This window comes from Trachypithecus francoisi, unplaced genomic scaffold (genome assembly GCF_009764315.1).
Source record: "Trachypithecus francoisi isolate TF-2019V2 unplaced genomic scaffold, Tfra_2.0 Lachesis_group4, whole genome shotgun sequence".
NCBI classification, from domain to species: Eukaryota; Metazoa; Chordata; class Mammalia; order Primates; family Cercopithecidae; genus Trachypithecus; species Trachypithecus francoisi.
Window position 1 is genome coordinate 24,912,290 of NW_022681469.1, and position 19,501 is coordinate 24,931,790.

A 19,501-nucleotide genomic window follows, 5' to 3' on the forward strand; every position below is an offset into this window, starting at 1 on the left:
AGGTTTGTAGGAAACAAATTTATGTAAACAGCTCACCTGGGAAGAATTCAACATTCTCAGCTATGCCAGAGATCATTCCTGGCCTTAGTGAAGGTACAAGGTCAAGGAAGAAGCAGAGGTCTGAATCCGTATGTTTAGTTGCTAGGCTGGCTTTGTCACTCGTCACTTGAGGAAAGTATCTGGACAGTTTAATTAAAAGAGCTGGAGAAGTTAACATGAGAAAATGCTTCCATTTATTGGGAAGAAGGATGTTCTATCAATTTATGGGGAAAGTAGCATTTCTGTGCAGGCAGCTATGTGATCATGCACTCTGTTTGGTCTTCATGAGCTGTGTTCTGCCCTTGTCCTATGAGACCATTCCTTCCCTATCTTTTTCAGGGGCTCCTTTTCCTTCTCATGCCCTTTACTCTGGGTCTTCCCCAGGGGATTGCTCTCCATCTACCTACAGCCTTGATCTCCATTAATGGTTTTAAACAGCTCCATGATGATGATTCCCTGTATCTGTTGGTTCACTCCCAGCCTCTCCCTCAAGCTTCCAGTTCACATGTCCAGTTGCATGTTAGATGTCTCCACTTGGAAGTCCTACATCCATCTTACACTCACCACAGCCACTGATGATCTTCCCTCCATCAAACCTACTCCTCTCTCCTCCTGTGTCCTTATCTTACTTGACTGTGGTGTAATCTGGCTAGACACTCGTGTTAGAAATTGGAGAGTCATCCTTGACTCCTTCCCTTTACCCTCACTATTCAATCACTCCCCAAGACCTGCCAATTTTAGCTCCTTCACACTTCTCAAATATGTCTCCTCCATTCCCCCTCCCCCTACCGCCAAGCACTGATATTGCTGAAGCCCTACACATCACTTACTTTTTTTTTTGAGACGGAGTCTTGCTCTGTCACTAGGCTGGAGTGCAGTGGCGCGATCTCAGCTCACTCTAACCTCCGCCTCCCAGGTTCAAGCGATTCCCCTGCCTCAGCCTACCAAGTAGCTGGGATTACAGGCACGTGCCACCACGCCTGGCTTTTTGTATTTTAGTAGAGATGGGGTTTCACCATGTTGGCCAAGATGGTCTCGATTTCCTGACCTCGTGATCCACCTGTCTTGGCCTCCCAAAGTGCTGGGATTACAGGCGTGAGCTGCTGTGCCCGGCCCCTACACATCACTTTCTTAGCAATCACCTTCCAATTGATTGGAAGGCATCCAGTTTTATCTTCCTCAAATCCAAGTCCTATTCTGCTGTTGAAATGACGTACTTAGAATATAAATCTGACCATCTCACTCCTCTGCTTAAAATCCTTCAGTTACTTACAGGATGAAGTCCAAATAACTTGAACACCCACAAGCATTTACTGAATGTCTACTATATGCCAGGTACTGGTTTAGGTCCTGGGGCTACAGCAGTGAACAAAAAAGGATCCCTGCCTATGGAACTTACATTCTATTCAGGGTAGACAGATGAGGAACAAATAAGTAAATATAAAATATGTCAGATACTTGCTTTTTAAAATCATGGTAAGGAGAATAGGGAGTGCTGGTGGGGGAGGAAGGCATGTTTTCAAAGTGCAGGAGAGAAGGCCTTAATAAGGTGGCATTTGTGTCGTATCCTAAGCCAGCCCTGACTTCAGGACTGATGACGACTCAGGTCTCTCCTTTCACCATCTCCTTCCTTGAACAACTTCTCCAGTCCCCGGAACTACCCTTTTTCTTCCAAATGACTTTCTCCCTATTCCGGATAATTCCTATCAAGACTAATATGAAGCATCACCTCCTTCTCCAAAAATTCTTCCTTTATCTTCTACCTCTCAGGGTGGATTAGGGAAACCAAAAAATGAGCCAAATATTTCCTTTTAAAAGTTTCCCTACTAATGAGAGGATAAAACTTGGGTTCCTCATTTCCTATGGCAAATCATTTGATTTTTTAAGTCTTAAAGCTCAACCTCTTTTTTTTGTTTGTTTTTAAAACAGCTTCATCGAGATCTAATTTACACACCACATAATTTTCAGACTTAGCAGGTACAACTCAAGGACTTTTAGAATAGTCACAGGGCTGTACAACCATCAGCACAATCTAGTTTAGCACATTTTTATCACCCCCCAAAGACTCCTCTATCCATTTCCCCATCTCCTTTCAACTCCTACTAATCTTTCTATCCTATGCATTTGCCTATTTTGGACATTTCATATGAATAGTATCATACAAAATGGCTTTTTGTTTGTTACTAGCTTCCTAAATTTAACATAATGTTTCAAGATTAAGCACATGACCTCTTTCTGTGGCCAAATAAAGTCCATTGTATGGATGTACCACATTCTATACATCCATACGTTGATGGATATCTGGTTGTTTGTACTTTTTTTTTGAGACGGAGTCTCGCTCTGTTGCCCAGGCTGGAGTGCAGTGGCGCAATCTCGGCTCACTGCAAGCTCCGCCTCCTGGGTTCAAGTATTCTCCTGCCTCAGCCTCCTGAATAGCTGGGACTACAGGCGTCTGCCACCATATCCGGCTAATTTTTTTTTGTATTTTTAGTAGAGACAGGGTTTTTTTATTTTTTATTTTATTTATTTATTTATTATTTTTTATTATGCTTTAAGTTCTAGGGTACATGTGCATAACGTGCAGGTTTGTTACATATGTATACTTGTGCCACGTTGGTGTGCTGCACCCATCAACTCGTCAACACCCATCAACTCGTCCTTTACATCAGGTATAACTCCCAATCCCTCCCCCCTCCCCACTCCCCATGATAGGCCCCGGTGTGTGATGTTCCCCTTCCCGAGTCCAAGTGATCTCATTGTTCAGTTCCCACCTATGAGTGAGAACATGCGGTGTTTGGTTTTCTGTTCTTGCGATAGTTTGCTGAGAACGATGGTTTCCAGCTGCATCCATGTCCCTACAAAGGACACAAACTCATCCTTTTTTATGGCTGCATAGTATTCCATGGTGTATATGTGCCACATTTTCTTAATCCAGTCTGTCACTGATGGACATTTGGGTAGAGACAGGGTTTTACCGTGTTAGCCAGGATGGTCTTGATCTCCTGACCTTGTGATCTGCTCACCTCAGCCTCCCAAAGTGCTAGGATTACAGGTGTGAGCCACCACGCCCAGCCTGTTTATACTTTTTGGCTACTATAGATAATGCTTGCTATGAACATTTGTGTATGTATTTTTGTATGCATGTATGTTTTCATTTATCTGTGTATATACCTAGGAGTGAAATTCCTAGGTCATACCTAACTCTATGTTTAACTTCTTGAGGAACTGATGCAGCTGTGCCATTTTACATTTCTACCAGCGGCAAAAGAGGGTTCCAGTTTCTCCATAACCTTGCCAACATTTTCCTTGTCTTTTAAAAATTATTATTATTGTTATAGCAATCCTGGTGGGCAGAGAGTGGTGTCTCATTGTGGTTTTAATTTGCATTTCCCTAATAACAAATGAATTTGGGCATCTTTTCATGCTCAATGTGAATCAGCCACCTGTATACCTTCATTGGATAAATGTTCTCTGAAATACTTTGTCTAATATTTTTATGAATAGACTTCATTTTTTAGAATAGTTTTGGATTCACAGAAAAATTGAGAAGATAGTACAGAGTTCACATATAATCTGTACCCAGTTTCCCTATTATTAACATGTTACATTAGTATGATACATTTGTTACGGTGAATGAACCAATATTAACACATTATTTTAACTAAAATCTATAGTTCATTCAGGGCCTCTTAGTTTTTCCCTAATGTTGTTTTTGTTCCAGGGCGCCATCCAGGAGGTCACAGTACATTTTAGTCATCATCTCCTAGGCTCCTGCTGGCTGTGATGGTTTTTCAGACTTTCCTTGTTTCTGATGGCTTTGACAGTTTGGATGAGTACTGATCAGGTATTTCACAGTACGTATCTCTACTGGAATCTTTCTGATGTCTTTCTTAGGATTAGACTGAGGTAATAGGTTTTGGTAAAGTGCCATTTTCATCACATCATGTCAAGGGCACATAGACATACTGTCAACATGATTTATACATGTTGATATTGACCTCAAGAAAAGAGAGGCTGCCAATTTGGTCTTTTATACATCGCACTAAAAATAATTGCATTTTTGTTTTGCCCTGATCACATCAAACCCTACCGTAGACTCGAGGAGTGAGGAACTTCTTCCCAAATATATACATTTGAAGCGTACTCCTACTTTAGGTCAGTTGTGTACAGAAGATAAAGGAATGCAAACCAAAGCATTTCAGGGCTCTTGTCAAGCCCACCAGTAGCCAGTTCTCTGTCCTGAGCTAATTTAACCTATCAACAGCATTTGACACAGATGAAGACACACTCCTCTGAAAACACCTCCCTTGACTTCTGGGACAACACCCTTTCTTAGTTACCTTCCTATTCTGTTGGCTACCTCCTCAACTTCCTCTGCTGGTTCCTCTCCAGCAGTTGAGTTCCCCTTGAGTTCTCCACTGTTGAGTTCCCCTCAACAGTGGGGTACCCAAGGTCCAATTCTTGGACAGCTTCTCTTTTTCCTCTACTTGTGCTCCCATTGAGATCTCACCTCCCAGCCTTTCTCATGACTTTAAATCTCACCTATAAGCTGATGACTCCAAAACTCCCATCTCCTCAACTCCAGGTTGTATAGCCAGCTCCCTTTTTATGTCTATTCTGGTGCCTAATAGGCATCTCAAACTAACATTTCTTGTTATCCACTCTCTATCTGAACCCCTGCTCCGCCCTTCACACACTTCAATAGCCTCTCCTATGGTCTGGTTCACTTTCATTACAGTAAATAAAAACTTCATGCTTTGAATTGTTCAGATCAAAAACTTTGGAGTCTCTGGTTCACTTCTGATTCCTCAGCAAATCCTGTTAGCTTAACTTTTAAAATATATCCTAATCTGACCATATCTCATCCTCTCCAGTGCTACCATCTTGCTTTGAATCAGCACTACCTTTCACCTAGCTTATTGCCACAGTTTTCTAACAGAGTCTCCTGCTTCTGCCTTTGCCTACAATACCCCTCCACAACTAACAACTGCGATGTTAGTTTCAACATTGCGGCCAGACTGATTCACATTATGTAGCGTCCTTCTGCGCCAAACCTTCTAGTAGCTTCCAACCTCATGCAAAGTAAAACTCAGTGTCATTACAAAGACTTTCCAGATCTCAGCTCCTTAGATCAAACCTCAGACTTCATCTCTTACTCCTCTCCTGCTCACTCACTTCTTCCATTCTGGCCTTTCTGCTTTGTTCTTCAGATGTTAAGTGTCCGCCTCCCTCTGGCTCTTCACCCTTACATGTTCTTTCCTGGTATGCCCTTTCCCTAGATAGCTGCGTGGCTTGCTCCTACTCTTCCTTTAGGTTTTTCCTCAAATGTTACCATCTCATTAAGGACTTCCATGAACACTCTAAAATTTCTAAAATGGATTGCCTCCATTATACTCTGGCACCCTCTGGTCCCCTCCCCATGCCTACTCTTTTTTTTTTTTTAACTACAGCATATATTATCACCTGAAATACTTTATATGTATTTTACTTATTTATTACTTTGCATCTTGCCCCACAGTAATGCAAGTTTCATGAGGCCGGGACCTACAGAGAACATACACTGAATAAATATTTGATGGAGGAATGAAGAAATGAAGAAATAACAAGGCGAGGAATCTGTCTTGGGTGTTACAATTTGTTGCCCTACTACTTCCTGAACTGCAGCTTTTGTTTCCTTATCTTGCACAGGTTTAAGAATGAAAGATACCAGTCCAAAGAAAACCAAAATCAGGGGAAAAACTGAGGAGCAATGAAACCTTGAAGGAGGACAGCAGGAAGTAGAGTTATTGGAGAAATAAAGGAGAAAAAAGAGACAGTTGAAGAGGTAGAGAAAGAGACAAAATGGGGCAAAGAGGGGAGAACTGGGAAGAAAACTCTGGGATATTCTCTTTGAATGATGGCGTCACTCAAGCTGGAAGGGTTGTCAGATACACCCTGGGGATTCCAATCACCATTCATTTGGACCTCTCTTGTTATGCTCCCACCATCTGGACTCCTAGGAGGCTTCTGTGACTCACATGTGGAAGGGCACATGACAGCTCAAGTTAAGATGCTCTGTGATGAAAGGAACTAAAAAAGCACACTCATAAAGCCCTTCCACCTTCTAACTCATCTGCACTGATTTTCCTGGATAAAGCATCTTTTTGACTCTGAAAATTAACAGTGGGGTCAAAACCGTAAGACAGCTTCAATGATCATTACCATAGAGGACAGAGGCTCTCTGTACTTCTGGTAATGTTACAGGTTGTCTGGTTCCTTTGCTCACCCAAGATCTACCCTCTTATTAGAGATCAGTTAGAGGAAAGGTGTATATGAAAAGAGAGAGACAAGAAAAAATACTATGAGTAGAAGAATCAACATCAATGGAATTGCTCCAGATCCCTCATTTCTTTATTACAGGAAGGTGTTATATTTTCCACTGGCCAGGAAGGCTGAGAAGGTAAGAAAACTACAAGCACTTTGCAACTTCTTGTTAAATAAGTTTTCTGACACATGGCAACTCGTGATTAATTACTGTGTTAGCAGATAACATGCCTATAGAGATTTGCTGGAAGTACAGATGCTGTCCATGCTTGATTAGACATTGCTTAAGGAATGCTGAGGTATACTGCTGCAGTCTATTATTTCTGGCTATTTTGGTATTGCTGTTTTATTTATTTTACATAGCTTCAAATATGGTAGAATTGATGGAGCCCCTTTCACAAAACCTGTCCCTATCAAAAACAAGAAGGGGGGAAAAATAAGGCTATAAAGTATGTCTGTATACAAGCAAGAAAAAATGAGAGGGAAAGAGACTCTGAATAGTAGGGCTACATTATTTCTTTTTGTAATGCTTTTTGTTTTACAAAGAATGAACTGCAAGGAAAATACGTTTTTTCTTACAAGCTTATAAGAAAACTGACCCATGCCGGCTAGTTTAAACCTTCAGGGAATTAAACATAAACTAACCTGTCAATATCCAAGGCCTTCATCCACACCAAAATTAGCCTTGATTTGATATCTGTTCATTCATTCAGCACATACAATGAACACTTACTTTGGTACAGGCACTGAGAAAAAAGTCTCAGCCTCTTGGAGCTTATAGTCTTAGAAAGGAGATGTCTTCTGAAGCAGGAACAGAAGAACAGATTCAGCCAGTACTGTATGTTTATGCTAGCCTATTTCCTGTCAAAAACCCATGTCAGAATAAAGAATAATAGTAGCAGTACATCTCCCAAGTGGTCCACATGCCACTTGTACCTACTTTCTGGGACATAATTCACCAATCTAACTGTAAAAGGCGTGGCGTGGTTGGGACTCAGTTAGTTCCTGAAGAAATGCTTCATCGGCACATGACCTGCTGATGCCAACTTCAATCCTGCCCAGTCAGCATTGCATTATTCAGATGCCAGGTTTTGCAGGCCCCATACTGTCTGCCAAAAACTGTGTTAATTTACTTATTTCAGCTAAATAAAAAAAAAAAATCATTTAAAATAGGATGATTGAATTTAGGAATTGTATTCCTTAGAGCATTAGTAATGGGTTTCTGTATCCCTCAGGCCTCTATGTTCTTAACTTCCCCTTGTCAATGTTATTATGACTAGACTAATTCAATAATGAGATCATTCCCCATAAGAGCGACCAAATAAATGCAGCATTCTGTCACACCTGGTTTCCCTAATCTGAGCAAGGAAGGCTTTCCACCAAATTTAGCCTAGAACAGGGAATTTAATGAAAACACACACACGATCTTTCTCTCTCTCTCTCTCTCTCTCTTACTTTCCCACAAATAGAAAAAGAAAGGGAAGGAGAAGGACAGAAAGGCAGAGGAACAGGGTAGCAATGGAACAAATGTAGTAAAAGATTGAGGAAGAAAGGTTAAAAATGAACATAAGGTTCATAACCAAAACAAAGATCACAGCATATTTGTCTTTATAATTGTTAAAGTAATATAATATTTCATCATCTCCGTAAATGCCTCGAGAATTGTTTCAAATTTTCCTGCACTTCTCAAGGAATCAAAAAAATCAAGTGATTTCACTGTGTTAGCCAGGATGGTCTCGATCTCCTGACCTCGTGATCCACCCGCCTCGACCTCCCAAAGTGCTGGGATTACAGGCGTGAGCCACTGCACCTGGCCAACCCCGTCTCTACTAAAAATACAAAAAAAATTAGCCTGTAGTCCCAGCTACTCAGGAGGCTGCGGCAGGAGAATGGCATGAACCCGGGAGGCGGAGCTTGCAGTGAGCCGAGGTCGCACCACTGCACACCAGCCTGGGCGACAGAGCGAGACTCCATCTCAAAAAAAAAAAAAAAAATTAAGTGAAAAGACACAGAAATACTAAATGTCAGGCAGAAGCATTGGGGATTATTAAAAACAAGTGACTTCCTAGCCATGAAGGCTTCTGGAAAATAAGGGAGTTTACGGAATAATCCACTCAGGTATAAACGGCAATACAGCATGAAAATAACATATTTATCATCTTCAAATTGCTTAAGCTTTTATTAAAGCACCAAAGGTTTGATATTCTAATTAAGGTTTAGATGGTGTTAAAACAAATGAAGAGAGAAGAAAACTAACTCTCAAATTTTGAAAAAGTGTGTTATACAAAAACATTAAAAATTGAGATCAAGGCCAGATGCAGTGACTTATACCTATAATTCCAGTGCTTGGGGAGGCTGGGGCAGGTGGATTGCTTGAGGCCAGGAGTTCAAGACCAGCCTAGGCAACATAGTGAGACCCTGTCTCTATAAAAAAAAAATATAAAAATTAGCCAGGCGTGGTGGTGTGCGTCTTTAGTCCCAGCTCCTCAGAGGATCCCTTGAGCCTAGGAAGTCAAGGCTGCAGTGAGCCATGTTCACACCACTGCACTCCAGCCTAGGTAACAGAGCAATACCCTGTCACTTAAAAAAAAATTAAGATCAGAAAACTTAGAGAAAGGAGAGTGATGAGTTCTCACTTTCCTCCCAGTGAGAACAAGAAGAGATGGGTTTCCATCGGAACAAGATGGAAGAAATGAGAAGTAGGTTCCTGTAAAAATACAGTAGATACATGTTATTTACAATGAGAGAAAAAAAGGGAAAAATTCAAATGTTCAAAAATTTGCAAGTGATTAAAAATAAATATGGCTCATTTATGCCATGAAATATTTCTTCGGGCATCATTAAAAGTAATGTTTTCAAGGAGTTTTAATGAATGTGGAAAAATTATGTTTTCAAACAACGTTATTGATATGGGAAAACAAAATTAAATTAATATAAAATTGCATTAACATAGTTCCAATTTTGGAAAAAGGGAAATCATATGCTCGAGTATGTGTGAAAAGTCACATAAACAACACAGCACATGCAAGAAAGTCAGGAGAAAATATACCAAATATCTTAGCCTCTAGATAAAGGTTTATATTCTTCTTTGTATTTTATCTTATATATTTTATGCAATAAGCATGTATACTTTTATACGCAGAAAAAAACATTATTCAAGTACTGTAATAAGAACAACTTCAGTTAGAAATCAGGAAAAACTACCTGCCAAAGTAACAAAATTCAATAGAATTCTGTGAAATTACCTTCTCTGTAGGACCTAAAAACATGTATCTGTGCTTCTTTCTTTCTTTTTTTAAACTAAGCTTTTTCTGCATCAAGAGTCCATTTTTAAAAATGACTTCACAGGCAATGGGGTCTTGACTTTGGCACAAGAAACTAAGCCCAGTTTTAAAACCTCCTACCTTGCGAAGTCCAGGTCTGCCTCCCGTGACATGGTGATGTTGGTCAAATTCTGCTGAAGAACAAAAATGTTCCTACACATTTTCTTGATACCAGACTCACTGATGCGCCTGAAGTACTGGGCACCATTAATGAGGATGCAGGAGATCAGGTGGCCCAGGCCTGAGGAGTCAGCACAGTGCGAGGCAAAGAAAACGGAAGACAGATTAGAGGCATTCCTACAGAAACCTGCACACAGAATTGCTGTCTTCTAATCCTACGTTTAAATGACCAAAGAAAATCTACCTCTGATGGTTGCATCTGCTGATCTGACAATAATTTTAGGGTATTTCTACATCGCCCTAGTACTTACAAATGGGTGGACTTCATGTTGGCGGCAAAGCCTGGTAACAGCCACATCTCCAGCATTGCCATGTACACCTACTGCCACCATGCCAAGGCCTTAGAGAAGAGGCCAGGTTATTACAAACTGTTGAAGTGCATGGGAAATCCTGCTTTTCTTTACAGACAATTGGGAAGCAGAGAAGAACACAGGCATATAAAATGACCTGTTTGGCATCTCCTTCCTCCTGAAAAGTAGAGAAGGACACTTTTGGCTCAAAAGTTGAATGGGAGGCTACATAAATAAAATCAATATGAAACTGGGCCTTGGCAATAATGTTAATATATTTCAACACTGTCAAGTAAAAACTAAATCAATAAGAAAACTGGGTTATTGGCAATAATGCTAACACACCTTAAAAATGGCAATGGGTGTATTTCTAAAGTAGTAATTGGAGAAAATGTAATTAGAAACAAAGGGTGAAGGCAAAGCAGGTAATACATTAACTGTTGACTTCCTGTGAGACATCTTTGGACATTTTGGGGCCCCCTAAGTGGTTTGCTCTTACATCTGGAGGGTTGTTTTGTGGTCTGTGAAATTTAGCAAAGGACAGCTCAGGACATCAGCAAACTACCAAGTCCTCCTCAGGATACCCCATGTAATTAAGTTGAGAAACGCTGGTTCAGAACAACGTGAGGCACATATGGGTTACTATTTTTAAAAGCTGGATTTTAATTCTAAATGGAATTCAGTAAATGTTTCTTCCTTCTTTCTTATTCTTGGATGCTAGCAGGACATTTTCCTTGCAATTGTAAAGCTGGTCTGACTAGTCGCAAGCCATTTGCTGTTGGTTGTTTTCCTGTTCTGAAGTCTAGTCCCTTCCCCAAGACTCTGAGGTTTAGATCAGAGTGCAGGGCTTATCTTTAGGTCCATGGCTCCCCATGTCTTCAAAATGAGTTTTCCCTTGATTAAGGTGAAAGTAGAAATGAGGGAGGAGATGCATTCAGGTCTTGCTTCAGCTACACTCACACAACACTGCTTCAAGACCACAAACTTATATGTGCTACTATTTGAATGTGAAGAAAAGTTTTTATTCAAATAAAAACACAACCGCAGATTCTACATTTAAAGCTAGACAACTTATTTATATGAAAAATCTCTGTAGGCCAAGTTTTGGTGTCATTCTCTCACGTCCATAACTTTAGGTACAGTTTTTTTTTTTTTTTTTTCCCTGCCACAATAGAACATGGTCTGCAAGTCTGGGTAGTGAAGGGGTATGCTGTTTGTAGAGAATAAGAAATAATAATACATTATAATAAATACATTAAATGCATTTTGTCATAGGAATAAAACAAATGTTGATATGCAGGGGCTGGGAAGAGCCATAGTCAAGAGCAAAGAGGAAACTCGGTGTAATAACAGAAAAGTGAATTCTCAGGTAGGCACTGCAGCTTAAAGTGACAGAATATTCCAGGTGCCGCCAAACTCATAGTGCCATGGGGTTAACTGACAGCTAACCCTTTAATCACTTACACTTTTTGGCTAAAGTCTTTGAGAGATATACCCCAAGAGAACACATCTCTTTATAACTCCATATATATTTAAGGATTGGATTTTGAGGGGGTCCAAATTTGCAGGAACATAACTTTCATAAAGCAAACATTGGCCATGTATTGTCAGTTTGCCACAATCCTTTGGACAATGTACCTTCTTAGTTGTTTTAAAAAATACTAGTTTAATTCTGTGAGAGAACACAGATACAAGTTTTCACATAAACAAACCAAAACATGGACAAAGGGAACATAATGTGAAATCCTAACAGGGGTCCTCTGGGTGAAATTCATCATGAAAAATTATTTGGGTGCCATCACATTTTTTCAAAATTGTGAAGCATAATGTCTTTAGATGGTACTTCCTGTCTCTCACACCCTTCCTTGCCTGCCCCTTGGAGGCATTTATGGACATATCCTTCCTAAAAATTGCTGCTAATCAGAGGCTTCTGTTCTTTCCAGATGATTATAACATTCTGTGAGAAAACTTCCCGTTCCAGTGATAATTTTAGCCAATGAGTGATCTTTCAGGATTCTCTCCTCATTGTGTATGTGTGCTTTTTTTTTTTCTTTCATAAGCTCCTCTTGAGTTAATTTGTGGCCCAGTCTGCACATTCTCTCAAATCTCATGAGTGGCATGTCAGGGAGGCAGCCATCTGCCTTATCTTGGATTAAATCTCCTTATCAACCAGGAGCAGATGGCGGCCATATTGTTGTCTACCTAGTCACACACAAAGAGGCTAGGTATTGCAGATTTAGTTCAAACAAGTAGGCAAGCAAACAAACAACTCTTTTCTACAAGTCTTCAACTTCAGTAATATAGAAAATCAGGAAAACCTTCATCCTTTCTTCCTCCCCAACTCCCAGAGACAGAAGCAGGGTCTGACCTTCAAAGATATACTGGAACTTGTGCTGCTGAAGGCTGGCACTCATGGCTTCTTCAATGGCGCTGATATCTTTGTTGAGCTTCACCACCAGGGGGTCATAATCCATACTTTCCACATTAGCCACAATGGCATAGTTTCCCTCCTTTGCAAGAGGGATGAGATAGTGGAAACAGTGAACCCTGAAAAAGAGAGAGATGGGGAGAGCAGTTACTAATAAATCTTTCCAGGGAGGGCAATGATCTTGGGACACAGCACCAAACTAACTAATAAATTATCATTAATAAATGTAAGACTAGCGATGATAGCCAACGCTTAACTCTGTACTCTATTTGTGCCAGACACTATGCTCGACACTTAATAGGAAGCAGCTGTGGCCTTGTATGTTTTCATGTAAACACCCTCCCCTCTTTTAACCAGAAAGCCATCTTAGTTATTCTGTAGAACAACTGAGTGATCTGGGGCAAGCTGGCTGCTATGATCATTGCTTGTTTAATCCATACAGTGTTGGTAAGGAGTTCCAAAATTCTTTTCAATGCCAGGGTTGTAGGCATAGTGTGAAAAGCATTGTAATTTTCAACAGATATTGTTGCAATGAAGATGAGAGGCAGAGTTTACAGATCTTAAAAGTGTAAGGAGACTACTTTGGCTTCAGTCACCAGCTGTATAACTTTAGGCAAGTTCCTTTATTTCTCTATCCCTCAGTTTCCTTATCCATTAAATGGGGGTGAAAACAACAGCTGCCTCATAGGGTGCCAATACTTACTACGCACGCCATTTGTGCCAGACACTGCTATACATAACACTGCTACTACTACATATTAAGTGTTATGTATAGCAGTGTCTGGCACAAATGGCGTGCGTAGTAAGTATTGGCTGTCATCACTAGTCTTATATTTATTAATGATAATGTATTAGTTACGTAAATCACGTACAGAACCTCTATGAATTTGTAAGAAATTGTGCTAGGCCCTGGAAATATAAGACAGTTTGTATCCTTAAAGACCCACAGCCTAGTGGGGCAGAATAAGAAAATGACTAAAAGAGTACAGCATCTCACTCCAAGCACATCTACACAGTGTGCCATGGAAACGTGCCACAGGGTATCAGGAAAGGGTCCTGACGGAAGGTGATGTTTGAGTCTCACAGAATATATTTGACAGCTTGAGGAAGGAGGGCATTTCTGTGTGAAAATGGCCTGTGTCAGTCTGGTCACACACAATTCTCAGGTTCTTTGTGGCAGATATTAGTAGCTGCTGAAGAAGTCTGAGGTGGGTATGGATTGGCTGCACCAACACAGCCTTTTAAAGTTGTAATCAGAGTGTGTTTCAGTCCAAATTCTGCCCTACATGCAGGTATTTATTTTGAATCCCCCACCCTAGTAAAAAAAAAAAAAAAAAATCCCAACCAACAGTATTCCGTGGCAGGCAGAGTTCAAACAGGCTATTCTGTATGCCCAGTCTAGTCCTAACTCTGTCATTTTAGGTGCTCTGTCTGACCTTGCATGGAAGGTTCACTGGAGGTAAGACATGATGACATAATCCAGGATCCATGTTGTTACCTTTACAGCTGGCATCAAGTAATAAGAAATATTCCTAAATGAATGGCTGCAAAAGCCTAGGGCATTATTATCTCTAATGAGGCGACCACGCTTTGCCTGTCATCTTTCTTTACTTATAGTCAGGCTTATTGAGAAATAATTTACAAACAGTAAAACTCCCCCCTTTTAGTGTACAGTTCTATTAGGTTTAACAAACATGTACAATTGTATAACCACCACCAGAACCAAATTACAGAACACAAACATCTCCTCCAAAGTTCTCTGTGTCCCTTTATAGTCAATCCCTACTCAACTCCCGAACCTTTGGCAACCACTGATCTATTTTTCTGCCTCTAAAGTTGTCTTTTCCAGGATGCCATATAAATGGAATCATACAGTATGTAGCCTTTTGAGTTTGGCTTTTTCACTTAGCACAAAGCATTTGAGATTCATCTATGTTGTTCATTACTTTTTATTGCTGGGTGGCCTTCCACTGAATTGGATGTCCCACAGATTATCTATTCACTCACTGATATTTAGATTCTTTCCAGATTTAGGTGGTTGTGGATAAAGCTACTTCATGTACACATTTTTGTGTGCATACAACTTCGCATTTATTTCTCTTGGATAAATACCTAAAAGTGAGACTGCTGGATCATATGGTAAGCGTATGTTTACTTTTGTAAGAAACTACCAAATTGCTTTCCAAAGGAGCTGTGCCATTTTGCTTTCTTACTGGCAGGATACAAAAGTTCCAGTTGTTCCACATCTTCATCAGTACTTGGTGTTGTCAGTTTTAAAGAAAAATTTTTGGTCATCCTAATAGATGTAGAGCAGTATCTCACTGTGGTTTTAATTTGCATTTTCCTAATGACGAATGATGTTGAGTATATTCTCACGTGCTTATTTTCTGTACATATATCTTTGATGAAATATCTGTTCAAATCATTTGCCCTGTTTTAAAAATTCGGTTTTTTGTTTTCTTAAGTTTTGAGAGTTCATTATATATTCTGGATACAAGTCCTTTATCACATATGCATTTTGCAAATATTTTCTCCTGGTCTTTTGCTTGTATTTTAATCTTGACAATGTCTATCAAAAATGGTTTTAATTTTGATGAAGTTCAATTTATAACTTTTTTCTTTTTGGATGGTACTTTCAGTGTCATATTTCAGAAATCTCTGCCTACATAAAATGATAAAAATTTTTTCCTATGTTTTCTTCTAGAAGTTTTAGAGTTTTAGATTTTACATTTAGTTGAATGATCCATTTTAAGCTAACTTTTATATGGGATGTGTTATATTCTTAAAAGCAGTTCATCCAAGAGAATCCAAATATCTTGACTACTGCTCATTTTTACTGATAGATGCTCATCTTAACAGTTGCTAATTAACTAATAACTAATTTCACCAATAAAAACCCATTCTGACATTCATGTACTAATTGGCACAAATGTATAATTTTGATAAGAATACCAGTAATGGTACTGGTTGCAGCCTCCCCTGGAACGTGATCTTTCTGACAGAATGAAAGTTGACCAACTCTGGAATGGGATTCATGACTAGGGCACTGATTGCTACTGTGGTTGAAATTTAAATAAAGTTTAAATTTTATTTTTAACTTTATTTTCAAAGAAGTTGAATAAAATTAAAGCATCTACGCTAAATTATTTTTCAAGTAAATGACAGATATTATGACTCCAGGCATTGAGAAGACCATGTAAAATAGCATGAGACTATAAATGCAGGATGTTCTGAGGACTGGTGAGTAGCTCTTTTCAGATGCACACAGATCCGACATTACAGGCATGCCATGAGCTTGGGGAGATGGGCACAGGCCAGGTCAGCACAGGCTCTGAAGGCCATGTAGGGAATCAGGCCTTTATCCTAGAAGCCACAGGGAGCCTTAGGGGGATTTTAAGAGGTGAATAATATAATCAGACCTAAGCTTTGGCAAGATCACTCTGGCACAGTATATGAGTGGATTAATAGCAGAGAATGGAAGCAACTGGAAGTAGAGTGACTAGTTAGGAAATTCTTAGGAACTGGAGGTGAGAGCTTATGAGATCCTGAAGCTATCGGGAGAGAAGACATATAACCTTTCTTTAAGGTATTGTCTTCTTCCCAAGTGATTAGAGATTTAAAAAAAAAAAATTAAAATAGTCATCAGCTAATGCCAAATTCAAATCAAGTATTTTTTAAAATTTAAATTCTGGCCTGTTGTTGCTGACCTTAGTGTGACTTTGACATTAATGTATTCTGCAAACACTGCTGATTACACAGTGGGGTGGATGATTTTCAGAGAGTGCACACTTAGGATCCTAGCAGTGATAGACAGTTGCTGTTGAACCTACTTAGAGCCCTCCTGATGGTGAGAAAAATCAGCTGATAAAGGTGACATTCTTGGCATCTTGGACTCAAATGGCAACTTAATTTTCTTCTTCTAAAGTTCAAATAGAAAAAACAAACCTCAACAGTTTTTAATGGGCTCACCATGTCTTTCATCTCTTGGGGGTACCATTCGCTTTATGCTTTGTACTGTGGAAAGGGGCTGCCTGGTGGTTAAAATGTGAACCACAAAGACACAGGTAAAATGTCAAACACTCCTTAGATAGATCCTTCAACACAGACTGCGTGGGATTTGAAAACAGTTTTTTGGTTTGAACTTTAATAATGTCAAAGAAAAATATGGGCTATGGATATAAAGATATTTTGGGGAACAAGACCAGTTTTTGGCATCTGAAGTTGTTCTGGACTTTTTGCTGGCATATCCCATTACTTTTCTCCATGAATTTTTTTCTTCTATCTGTACTCTTATCTCAGTGATTTCTTGGCTAAAAATGCCAGACACAGGAGCTAACTAGCCACTTTTTCACCACACCAGCTGCTGGACAACTGGGCCTAAGCTCTAATTCCCTTTTTACAGCAGGATGGGAACAAAACAAACATTAGTTGATGAGAATGATGTTGGCCACACAGCCTCTGTACCTCTTAAGATAATGCAGTGGACTTACAAGTGCACTACTGTGTAAAAACAGAAACTGCAAACCAATTCGTTTTCTTTAAAGACAACAGGTTTTGTTTGATAAAGTAGCACTTACTTTATCTGAGTTTGGTAGTTTGGTTTCAAACCAGCTAATTCTTAATCACATGTTTACTGAGCACCTAATATACAGCATGATATTAGGTTTCGGGGCCAGCCATCACAATGAACAAGCCACACCTGGAAGAGCTGTTTGATGGTCTCTTCCACAGTCATGCCCCCAGAGCACTTAGCAGACAGCTCTATTCTAGCGTTATTATGCTACAGTGGCATGAAATCTGTCTTATTCCTTTTGTATCATCACTGTGCAAACTGAAAAAAATTGTTAACATGACCAGGACACAGTAAGTGTGTCTACATTCACTATCCAAGCCTTATGTGGTGTATTCTGCTAGTTTTATGTACCTTACTTTAAAAGGAACAAAGACGAAATGAAGCATACTTACAAGAAGGCAACCTGAGTGTTGGAACCATGCTATACGAGGAAGTGAGGAAATTTAATTTAAAAAAAACCCATGTTTCGTGTTCTGAGTTAAATTCAAGGAAAGATAATTCTACATCCAGGGCTCTAAACTTCAGTCTTTTAAAATATTCATTCTTAAAAATGGCGTTTTTCTGTTTTTAGACTAATGTTGAAGAAGATATAGCAACTGGTGTTATAGCACTGTATAGTTTCTTGTAAATTAATGACTAAAGCATGTTCAGTATTAAGAAGAGTATTGCCAAGATGTATCAAAAGGGCAGAAATAGGGGTTAAGGACTTAAAAGATCTTACTCAAATGTGTTGCAAATATCCCACTTGGAATTAACTACACATAAGTAGACAATTCTGAATGTAGAACACATATAAGCACACAATCAATAGTATAAATTCCAGGAGTTGTGATAGTAACTAATTTGGTATTCCCTTGTTTTCCTTTGTAACTCAGGTAACAGCAGCACTAGAATATTACTTGGTGTTTTTCATTTCCTTCCATCTATTGCATATATTTATTCACAGAAAACACCTGATTTATTTCACTGTCCACTTATAAATAAAGAGATATCAAATTTGAAAATTATTGTAAAACAAATCAGAAAATATAGAGAAAGAGCTTTATTTCTGGACAGATTGATGTGAGAAATAACATCAGGAATAAAGCTGAGTAGCAGATTCTAAATCTGCAATGTTAACTTCTCTTGTTCCACTCACAAGGCTCTCACAAGCAATAAGGAGGTAACTCACTGGGCAATGGTAATGAAGAAGGATAAAAAGCAAGCAGCACACACAAGGAGTCACCCTGGAAAGAAATCCAAGTTCTAACTGGAGTCCAAACATATTCCCAAGGGTCACCTATCAAACAAAGTCCTATTTACATTTTTAAACCCTAAATCTAGTAAAGACTTCAAATGAAAAGAAAAATAGTCTATCAATGTTAATCATGTTCCAAAGCAATACAGAACAGAATGTGTTACCACACCATGCACTTTCTGGTCCTGATGTTTGGACATTGCTACCTAGTTGTTTAATAAGCATCTCAAGCTGAACATCTCTACATGGCAGGCTTGATTGCCGCCCTTCTCCTCAACCCTTCTCCTCCCTCAGTCTTTCTCGCCTCAGTTAATGGCACCAGCATCCACACAGTTGCTCTGGCCCCAAACTAGTGGTTTTCCTTGAGTGTTTCCTCTCATTGCACCAGCCCCTGTTTCCAATACAATCTATCAACACACTTCATTAGCTCTACCTTCAGCATGTGTCCCAAATCCTATACTTCTCATACCTCCACCTCTATCACCTTGATGCTCAGAGCTGGTCTCAACTGGTCACCCTGCTTCCATTCGTATTTTTCCCTGCAATCCCTTTTCCATACAACAGCCAGAGTGACCTTTAAAAAATGTTAATTAATTGGCATCTCTCCCTTTCTTAAAACCCTTCCATGGCTTCTGTGACATCTGAATGATTCACTTGGTCTGTAAGACCCTGTAATGTGTCAGGCTTCATGACTCCACAGGACTGGGCTCTAGCCTGTCTCCTGTGCCTTAGTTTTTCAGTCCTCCCCACCCAGCTTGTTCATCAGCCTACAAGCATTATCAGCCTCCTCTCTGCTCTTAAAACCGCCAAGCTTGATTTTTGTCTCAAGACCTTTGTTAGTGTGCCTCCCTCTGTCTGAAACTCTCTTCCTCCTGGTCTTTGCACAGATGGATCATTCTTGTTACTTTGTCACATTTCTTTTGACCATTTTATCTTAAAGAAAAAAATCCCATTCCTAGTCAGCCCCAGCCACTCTTGGCAACTGCCCAGTATGCTAGTACTGGGTACATGTAGCTACCAGGCACTTAAAATGTGGCCAGTCCACATTGTGATGTGCTGTAAGTATAAATGGGCACTTTGAAAAGTTTAGTGCAAAGGAAAACGCTGAATACCTCAATCACTTCTGTT

General features: G+C 39.6%; 1 protein-coding gene across 3 annotated transcripts in view; it reads right to left on the reverse strand.

The window, feature by feature from the left end:
• EXOC4 (exocyst complex component 4) overlaps positions 1 to 19,501 on the reverse strand; it is an 823,024-nt gene that overhangs the window by 49,654 nt on the left and 753,869 nt on the right. For all 3 annotated transcript variants that reach the window (XM_033193639.1, XM_033193641.1, XM_033193640.1), the window contains exons 16-17: positions 12,504 to 12,682; positions 9,747 to 9,906 (exon numbers count right to left, since the gene is read on the reverse strand). In XM_033193639.1, coding sequence (XP_033049530.1) covers positions 9,747 to 9,906; positions 12,504 to 12,682 — 339 coding nt within the window. The remainder of the gene's footprint in view (positions 1 to 9,746; positions 9,907 to 12,503; positions 12,683 to 19,501) is intronic.